At 42.3% G+C, this 10,515-nt stretch overlaps 1 protein-coding gene across 1 annotated transcript in view; it reads right to left on the bottom strand.

Annotated features, from left to right (window-relative positions):
• Window positions 1–5,217: 5,217 nt before the first annotated feature.
• The window catches only part of LOC109421511 (uncharacterized), a 41,369-nt gene continuing 36,071 nt past the window's right edge, over window positions 5,218–10,515 (bottom strand). The window contains 8 exon segments of the mRNA XM_062847590.1: window positions 5,218–5,940; window positions 6,003–6,251; window positions 6,312–6,584; window positions 6,642–6,745; window positions 6,748–6,797; window positions 6,859–6,975; window positions 7,038–7,284; window positions 7,346–7,556. Coding sequence (XP_062703574.1) covers window positions 5,608–5,940; window positions 6,003–6,251; window positions 6,312–6,584; window positions 6,642–6,745; window positions 6,748–6,797; window positions 6,859–6,975; window positions 7,038–7,284; window positions 7,346–7,556 — 1,584 coding nt within the window. The 3' untranslated portion in view covers window positions 5,218–5,607.

Raw genomic sequence — 10,515 nt, 5'->3', positions numbered from 1 at the left:
ATCATTACATATATTCCGACTTACCTTTGTGAATGCCTCAATAGATGGAAGGAAAAAGATATAGCACTGGAAATCGAATAATTGCACTAAATTTCATGATTGAATTTCACTCCACTTACTAGTTGACCATTTTTCTCGTTTTGCGTACTACGAAATCCCGGAAGAAGTTCCTGGAGGGATCCTAAACCAGGTTTTAGGGGAATACTGAAAGAAGTTCTTGTCAGAGATCCAAGTAGGAAATTCCTGACGGAATTTAGGATGCCATTCCTGAAGTAATCCCCGAAAGAACTCCTAGAGGAATCCCGTGTGACATTGCTAGAATTTCCAGGAATAATTTCTGGAAGTTCAAAACACTTCTGGGGATATTCCAAAAGAAACTGATAGGAGAATCTCTCGCGCAGTTAGAGCAAACATACGATGGTTGCTCACCGCGTGACGTGAAAATCGTTGTCGGCGACATGAACGCGCAGGTAGGAAGGGAGGAAATGTACAGACCGGTAATCGGTAGCCTGCACGCCATATCGAATGATAACGGCCAGCGATGAGTAAACTTTGCAGCCTCCCGTGGTATGGTAGTCCGAAGCACCTTCTTCCCCCGCAAAGATATCCACAAAGCCACCTGGAGATCACCCGACCATCAAACAGAAAAGAGCAATTTGGCGCAGCTACACTTGAAGATGGCTGGAGGGACATCCGATCCGCCATAGGTAGTACCTCGGCTACAGCACTAGGCTTCGCGACTCCGAATCACAGAAACGACTGATACACGACGGCGAATGTGAACAGTTGAAAAACGAGAAGAATGCAGCATGGCGGGCGAGAATGCTGCAACACCGTACAAGAGCGAATGAGGCACGTTACAGACAGGTGCGGAACAGGCAGAACTCAGTCTTCCGGATGAAGAAGCGCCTGCAGGAAGAACGAGATCGCGAAGCAATGGAAGAGCTGTACCGCGCTAAGGACACACGAAAGTTCTACGAGAAGCTGAACCGCTCGCGCAGAGGCTTTGTGCCACAAGCCGACATGTGCCGAGATAATCACGAGAATATTCTCACGAACGAGCGTGAGGTGATCAAGAGGTGGTGGCAGCATTACGATGAGCACCTCAATGGCGACGTTGCAAGTACCGAAGGTGGCGTGGTAACAGATCTAGGAGTATGTGCACAGGACGAAAGACTTCCGGTCCCTGACCTCCAAGAGATTGAGGAGGAGGTTGGCCGGTTGAAAAATAACAAAGCCGCTGGAGCAGATCAACTACCAAACGAGCTTCTAAAATACGGTGGAGAAGCACTGGTGAGAGCACTACACTGGGTCATTACCAAGATTTGGGAGGGAAAGCATTATCGGAGGAATGGATGGAAGATATCGTATGTCTCATCTACAAAAAGGGCGACAAGTTGTATTGCGGGAACTACCGCGCGATCACACTACTGAGCGCTGCCTACAAGATGCTCTCTCAAATTTTATGCCGCCGTCTATCACCGATTGCGAGAGAGTTCGTGGGGCAATATCAGGCTGGATTTATGGGTGAACGCGCTACAACGGACCAGATGTTCGCCACCCGCCAGGTGTTGCAGAAATGCCGCGAATACAAAGTGCCCACACATCACTTGTTCATCGATTTCAAATCGGCGTATGATACAATCGATCGAGAACAGCTATGGCAGATTATGCACGAATACGGATTCCCGGATAAACTGATACGATTGATCAAGGCGACGATGGATCGAGTTCGAGTATCAGGGACACTGTGGAGTCCCTTTGAATCTCGCAGAGGGTTACGGCAAGGTGATGGTCTTTCGTGTTCGCTATTCAACATTGCTTTAGAGGCTGTAATTAGGAATGCGGGGATAAACACGAGTGGGACGATTTTCACGAAGTCCGTTCAGCTGCTTGGTTTCGCTGATGATATTGATATTATTGCTCGTAAACTTGAGACGATGGCGGAAACGTACAGCCGACTAAAGAGTGAAGCCAGGCGAATCAGACTAGTCATTAATGTGTCGAAGACAAAGTACATGATGGCAAAGGGCTCCAGGGAGGAATCACCGCGCCCGCCACTCCGAACTTATATTGGCGGTGATTAAATCGAGGCGGTTGAAGAATTCGTGTACTTGGGCCGCTACCAACGACACCAGCTGAGAAATTCAGAGGCGCATTGTGGCAGGAAATCGTTTTTACTTTGGACTCCGCAGAACTCTACGATCGAATAAAGTTAACTATCTACGAAACTCTGATTAGACCGGTCGTCCTCTATGGGCACGAAATATGGACACTTCGTGCAGAGGACCAACGCGCCCTTGGAGTTTTCGAACGGAAGGTGTTGCGTACCATCTACGACGGAGTGCAGATGGAAGACGGGACTTGGAGAAGGCGAATGAACCACGAGCTGCATCAGCTGCTAAGAGAAGCAACCATCATCGTCCATATCGCGAAAATCGGGAGGCTACGGTGGGCGGATCACGTCATCAGGATGTCGGATAGCAACCCGATTAAAATGGTTCTCGAGAGTCATTCGACCGGTACAAGACGACGTGGAGCGCAGCGAGCTAGGTGGGTAGACCAAGTGGAGGACGATCTGCGGACTAAGGCCAGCCTGGCCTTAGCCTGATCGGTAAGGTAAGTAAGGAGAATCTCAGATGGAATTCCTGGAAGATTCCCGGAAATTCTTGATAAAATCCAGAAGAAATCTTTTGAAGTCCAATAAAGAATCTTTGAAGGAATCCTGGAAAATGTTATGGAGGAATCTCATATTCAACGTTTAAGGAATATCAGAAGAGAACTCAGAGGGAACTTTTGAAGAAAAGAGTCTCAGCTGGAGTACCATGAGGAATCACAGAAGGAAATCCTAGATGGATTCTAGAGGAAATTTGTGGAGAAACCACGAAAGACATTCTTGGAAGAATCTCAGGAGAAAATCCTGGGGAAATCCTAGAAGGAATTCCTGGGGGAATCTCATCTCGGAATCAATTTCTAGATAAAGTTCGGAAGGCATTTTGAGGGAATCCAAAAACTACTGAAATAATTTCAGAATGTATCCTTAAGAAATCCCAGAACAAAAATTTCTAGAAGATTACTGGGTGTATTTTCTGCAAGAATGCCAGAAGTAACTTCTGGAAATCCTCAGAGGGAACTTCTGAATGAATCCTGAATGAACCCCCGGAAAAATCTCAACAAGAACTTCTTAGGAATCCCGGAAGAAAGCCCAGAAAAAAAATCCTTGAACAAATTTGTAAACAAACCACGAAGAATTTCTTGGAGGCAGCCCTGATGGAATTTCATTGTATATCATAAAGATCTCCTGGAGAGCTGCGGTGTGCTAGAGTTAGTCGGCTTCATATAAACAACTCACGCTCATTTGTAGTTAATGGAAACAAACAAGAGTGTGTTGTGGATTGGCATCTAAGCCGAAAGAGAGATGGATTTGTGAAAATAGAAAAGTTCATGGTGTGGGCTCGGAATTTGGTTTTATGTTGAAATCAATCGCGATGGGCACTGATCTTCCAGCAGGACAAATAACAACACTCGACTTGTTTAGTTATCATATGATACAAAGCAGCAATTAATTATTGTTCTATTTTAAAATGTAACATAATAAAATATAAAAATACTCACAACTTTAGCGATTTTCACATCGATACAGAAAGTTGGTTTCGATGCGCCCGTGCTATCACTTGTGTTCATTATGTTGTTGTTATTAATAGCACGGGAGTTTGGCAGGTCTCAGAAAAACACACATATACTTTAGTTCGCAAGCCGATTCTCGCGTAACATTCTTCCGCAGAATCGTTACTTGTAGTGCGGCGTAGTTGATTAAAGCGCCGGTCTAGCAAATACGGAGTCGTGGGTTCAAATCTCACCAGAATGCGTTTTTTTTTACAAATTTTTCTCTCAGTTTATCTATTAGCAACGTTTTGTGTCTTCTAATTAATTACAAGTTAGTCCAGTATGTTTCTGACATACCTTTAAATCTGGTAAATGCTTGTAAAGGGCTATTTAACCTTGTTTTTAGGAATTCCTTCAGAAATTTCTTAAGGAAATCCCTCGGTAATGCCATTGGAAATTAAGGTATCTATGACTTTGGGGATTTCCTTGGCAGTTCCTTTGGATTCCTTGCAGAAACATTTTTTTTAAATTATTTTGTGATTTTTTTCTGAAATTCCTATGATTTTTTTGTAAAGCTCCATCGTGACTACTTCAGAGATGCTTTTGAAAATTCAAGCGGCAGTTTCTTTGAGGATATCTCCGGCAATTCCTTTGGAAATTGCTTCGAAACTTTCTATAGAAATTTTACCAACAATTCCTTTGAGAATTTCTCAGGCAAATATTCTTAAAAATATCTTGGGTAATTATTTTAGAATTCTTTAAGTAACTGAGGGGGATAGAAGCAAAAGGGTGTAAGTGACAAAAACATACTTTCGAGTAAATGAGGTTAAAGTTTATCATCAATTGTTCATCCCATACAAAATGTATGATGTTTCAAAATCCACAAAATTTTCTCCAATTTATTGTATTTTTTCTAGTCATTGTAAAAACAATCTTAAAAATGTTCTTGGAAGCTTGATATCTGAAGAATGTTTTGATATGCTCAGCTCAAAATCGACAAAATAGTCACTTACACCCCTTTGATTCTGGGCCACTCAATTGCTCTGGAATACCGTTGGAGTTTTTTTCGCCTCTTTTGAGAAATTCATCAGCAATTCCTTTAGGATTTCTCGCACCTTGTCTTTGAAAAACCTTTAAGAAATTTCTTTTGAATCGGGCAGATCTTTTGGGAATCAATTCCGAAATTTCTTTATAATATTCTTTGCTAGGTCCTCCAGAGATACCTTTTTGAATTCATAAGGAAATTTCTACTGCAATTCCTGCGACAACTCTATTGGAATCTTATTCCAAATTTCCTTTGGGAATTTTTTTGGAAGTTCTCATGGGTATTCAGTAATTTCTTTAAAAATGTTTTCTGCAACTTCTACGGAAATTCCATAGGCAATTACTAAGGCAATTTTCCGGAAAGAAATCGAAACACTTTCTCGAATAAAATAGTATTTTTGTGTTATACGTAATTTAGTTTCCGAAGCTGTTTAAAGGGATTTTTCGAAGAAAAAAAACACTAAGGGGCGATTTCGTCACCCTGGCTAAGCGTTAAACCAGGTTTAACTATATGAGTAAGTCTGGCTTACCAGTTAAGCCGAGGTGAAGCAATCGGTCCTAAGAGTGTTATTCATCTATGGACTATGTTAGATGTCATATAATTTCAATTTTCAGAAAACTTTATCCTTAGATTTGCTTATAAGATCGTTACAAATATTTATTTCACTAATTGTCCCACTACTCTTAGGCTGGTCGAGGGGGGGATTTTCAAAATGATACAGCATTGAATCTAAAAAGTAATAGAAACTGATTTGTTAAAGAATTTTTAGCTTGAGCCTATTTTAATGTTTTTTTAACCACCCCCTCAAAATGCAAAATCTAGCCAAACAATTTTAAAGGTGGGGATGACTAAAATTCAAAATGAAATTTGTATGAACCTTATTTTTTGTAGAAAGCTGATTTCCAGCCTCAAAAGCATCGTGTAATGCCTCCAAAGGTATCTACAATCAGTTGGAATCAATTATCAACTTCCACCATCTGAAACTTCAAATCATTGACCGGCGTATTGACCAGCGTAGTCTGGATCTTTAAATCCTCGTAGTTCCAACGATACTCAAACATCCGAGTGATCCTTGCTACTAGGATTTCCATCTCCAGCATGGCCAGTCGTCGTCCAACGCAGGTACGAGGCCCATTTCCAAACGGCAGATATGCAAAAGGATGTGCTTCCTTGGAATGGGGACAACCGGGCTCCTTCGTCTTCAACCATCGTTCGGGCAGAAATTCCTTGGCCCTTGGAACGAAACGGTCACTTTGTTGAGCTACCATGGAACCCATGGCGACGTCCGTCTGAAAAAATATGAATGTTTAGTTTGGTTGTGGTTGTTTGAAAAAGCAACAACAGACCGCACCCCTTTAGGAATACGGTAGCCCTGTAAGACGATGTCCTTTCCGGTAGCTCGAAAATTTCCTCCCACAGGTGGGAACAATCTAATGCCTTCCTTGATGCAAGCCCGCAGATAAGGAAGATTGTGCATGCTGTCCGGAGTCAGAGGAGAATCCTTCTTCGGTAGAATGCTTCGTAATTCCTCGCGTAGTTTCGTTTGCTTTTCCGGATATTTGGCTAAGCAGAATAAAATTCCGACTATGGCAGAAGTCGTCTGTAGATTAGATTGAGTTGTTACCGTGACCGAATTTAAAGGTGATTTCTGTTTACGTACCGTGTCCACCCCTGCCAGAACCATATCGAAGGACATGACAATTGCGACGTCTCGATCAATTTTCAGCAGTTTTTCCAATACACTTTGTGTGTCGGTTGAAGTTGACGGATTTTTCTCCAATCTTATGACGGCTTCGTCTACTTTTGCCATTGCTATGGCAGTCAACTCATCGAATACTTTCATCAGTCGATGATACTTTGGTGTTTTATAGTACATCCAAATCGATGGACGGAAGTCCAGCTGATATACGAGTTCAAATAACTCCCTTGTGAGCTGAAATTACCGAAACCAATTGAGAAAACAGTGGAGAATAAAACATGTCATCCTCACCTGAACAATTCTTCGGGCTTCTTTGGATTCTTGCTCTTCTAGAACTCCCAGTCGCGAATCTACTGATAGTACACCAGTTGATTCTAGAGCCCATCGATTCAACAATGATTGAAATCAGCTGGTAGTTCATTCTTCTCGTCGCGAATTTTCAGCATTCTAAGAATAAAGTGTCATCAAGCAGTTGAAACTTTAAAGTTCAAATTCCACCGTTACTCACATAGCCATGAACTCCCGAGTGACTTCGTCCAATTTATCGACGTACAGTCGAACGGTTTTGGGTTGCAGCAATACGGGGTTCACGATGGTCCGAAACTTTTGCCAGCTTTCTCCTTGTCTGAATGAAATCACAGCGATCAACTTCTCATTATGGCGTACGCTTCGTCCCAATATACTCACTCGGTAACCAGACCTCCTACGCCCTTGAATAATTCCGGACGAACCTCCTTCCGGTAGTGTACAAAAGTATCCATACCTCGTCGGGTCGGCCATTGACCCTCCGTTCGAAAAACCTTTTCGAAGTCATCCGGCAAGAAGGTCATAACGATGTCCTTGCGGCCGAGAATTCCGGGGAACCGTATCAGGTCGCCAAAGTCTTCCTGAAGAAGACGATACATATCCGTGACGCTGACGTCATGGTATCGTCCTGTATCGAAATCGTTGAGATGTTCAATTGGTTAAGATTGGTCTGCTCTAGCCACACTTACCTCCCGGTATGAAGTTCTTTATCGATTGAAGGAATTTCATTCTGGGAATGTTTTCGTACGGTAGAGCATTATCCCATTCGGAGTCTTTTCCCTCGGAGGAAGGCGCAGGTTGTGAAATATAGGTACGAAATGGTACTACACAAGACCTCCCATAATACAAATTTAAACTTGATGTTAGAACACCAGAGAAGCGCTTCAATTGCATTTTGTTCTGCCTCCACCAGATTCAACCGACGGTATCCGATGAAATTTTCTCGTCCAACAATAACTTTCGACTTTGATGAATGGTCAAGTAATACTGATGCAACAGCGAGTGAACCGACGTTTAGTCAACACAGTCTTATCGTTCAACTAAATACATAGTAAGTGTAGACATTTGCGTGTCGCTTGTGGAACAGTGTAGGTAGCTCAACAATCACACGATGATAAGATTTCGCGACACGCTTACGAATCATCTCGAGTGGATTGTTGACTCGAATGTGTTGACTGACGCCACCGCTTGTCCCCTCATCGTTTCCCAAACTTGACTCTCGCGAACCTGCTCTCCGTTGTCACATCACTCGCAATAGAACAATCAAAGCGCACCCGCGAGCAGTTGCGGGGTTGCAAAAATAAGTTTGGGAAGCTATGTTCTAGACTGAATGTATGGGAATTTTGCTGTTACAACACATTAAATTTAGCTGCTTCCGTTTTCAGGCTTGTGCCATCCATTATAATACTACCAGTATTATACTACCTTTCAAAATACTCAGCTGACAATGTTCATATTACACTAAACTGCCCATAATCGCATAGTTGACGTAACCATCATTGATAATGTCAGCACTCACAAGCTAATATCTATCAAATATGCATAATTGTGACCAATTTTATTCAATAGAGCACAAGATCTAATCACTAGCTAGATAACAATGTAAAAAAAAATCATAAACTTTTCATTAATAATTGTTAAAATTTCAAAAGTGTGCTGAAAACTACCGTGGCGCTTACGTCAACTATGCGATTTTTGGCAGTAAAACCTCTCTTTATGCATGTTATTTTAATGAACTTTTAAATTAGGCGCCGTCCACAAATTACATAAATAAACAAAAATTGAAGTGCGCGATTGCAACAAATCAACTCGGTGTGTTCAGCGAAAACATCCAAGCAAAGAGCAGAAGAGAAACGAATGCACCGCAGAAAAAAATGGCAACACGAAGAGAGTGTTATTGCTGAAGCGCAGGAAAGGAACGATATGCAGAGGTTTTATGAAACTGTCAATGGCACGCGGCACAAGACTGCGCCAGAGCCCGCCATGTGCAATGACCGGGAAGGAAATTTTCTGACAGACAAAACAATGGTGGCAACCAGGTGGAAGGAGCACTTCGAAAATTTGTTGAATGGTAGCAGCGGAGGAGCACCCAGGAACCGGATTAACATAATGGATGACGGTCAAGCAGTGGAACCACCAACACTGGATGAGGTTAAAAAGGCCCTTAAGGAGTTGAAAAACAGCAAGGCTGCTGGGAAGGACGAGATCCCGGTCGAACCCCTTAAGCACGAAAGCGAGCAGCTACATCAATCAATCCACCAAATTGGAGGATGGCCTCATATGCCCAATCTACAAGAAAGGGCACAGACTAGAGTGTGCCAATTACAGAGGGATTACCCTTATAAATTCGGCGTATAAGATACTGTCGCGTGTCCTGTTCAACAGACTGCGACCTCTTGAGGAATCCTTCGTCGGCGAATACCAGGCTGGTTTTCGTGAGGGCCGATCAACGACGGATCAGATGTTTACCCTACGGATGATCCTAGATAAATTTCAGGAATATAACTTGCAGACTCATCATCTGTTCATTGATTTTAAAGCAGAGTACGATTCAGTGAAAAGAAATAAGCTTTGGCAGATAATGTCAGAACATGATTTTCCGACGAAACTAGTTAGGCTGATACGCGCAACGCTGGATGGATCAAAATCAAGTATATTTGGATCGCGGACGAAGTGTCTACGTTGTTTGTGACCTTGGATGGAATGAAGCAGGGGGATGCTCTTTCAAATTTATTGTTCAACATTGCACTCGAAGGAGCGATTAGGAGGTCAGGCGTGCAGAGGAATACAGGGTGCGGCAGGAAAAAATGCGAAAAGTTCAAGGCACTATTACACGTTAAATATGGGATATATATGACTATTTTTTCATGACAGTGTATCAGTCAATGTCTTTATTCTAGCACTGCAAAATAGAAATGAACATATTTGATGTTTAACATGTGATAATGTAAGCCTAATAAGCGGGTATCAAAAAACTGCGCGCCCAATGGTCATTAAACAAAATGACTATAACAGTAAAAAAATTAGCTTAAATTCGATGAACAACCAGATCACACTGATCCAGAGCCATGAAGTTTTACATACTAGATGAAATAAGTACATATATTTGATGATATTGTAGAGAAAATGGAATATTTTGTTTTATCAGATACGAAATTTGGCGACCTGTGTACTTTTCTGCGGTTTGAACATTCTGATTGTCTTCAGCTTCAGGCGCCGCCATGTAAAGTTTAGTGACTAAAATGGGAAAATTTTTAATAACCTTTTCAGAAAACTAGCCTATTAGAGATCATGGAACGTTAAAACATAGATTGGTTAACGTCAAATGGACGAAAACGAGGTTTGAAGTTGAAAAACACTTTCGCATTTTTTCCTGCCGCATACTGTAGCTCTATCATCCCACGGTTGCACATGCTCCTCGGTTTTGCGGACGATATTGATCTCATCGGCATCGATTGTAGGGCAGTGGAGGAAGCTTATGCTCCTCTGAAGAGAGAGACAGCGAGAATCGGGTTGACGAATAACTCTACCAAGACGAAGTGCATGATAGCGAGTAGAGACAGAAGCAGGCCTAGTGGTGTTAGTATTGAGGCAGTGATTGACGGAAATGTGTTTGAATTTGTTGAAGAATTTGTTTATCTTGGAAAATTTATGACATGTGACAATGACGTTTCCCGTAAAGTGAAAAGGCGTATTGTAGCTGCGAATAGGGCCTTTTACGGACTGCGTAGCCAGCTTAGGTCCCGTAACTTGGAAATGCAAACAAAATTCGCTCTGTATAAGACGCTGATTCTTCCGGTTGCCCTCTACGGTCACGAAGCGTGGACGTTAAAGGAGGTAGACCGAAAAGCTTTTGAAG

This window comes from Aedes albopictus, chromosome 2 (assembly GCF_035046485.1).
Source record: "Aedes albopictus strain Foshan chromosome 2, AalbF5, whole genome shotgun sequence".
Lineage (NCBI taxonomy): Eukaryota > Metazoa > Arthropoda > Insecta > Diptera > Culicidae > Aedes > Aedes albopictus.
This window is presented reverse-complemented; position numbering and strand designations above follow the sequence as displayed.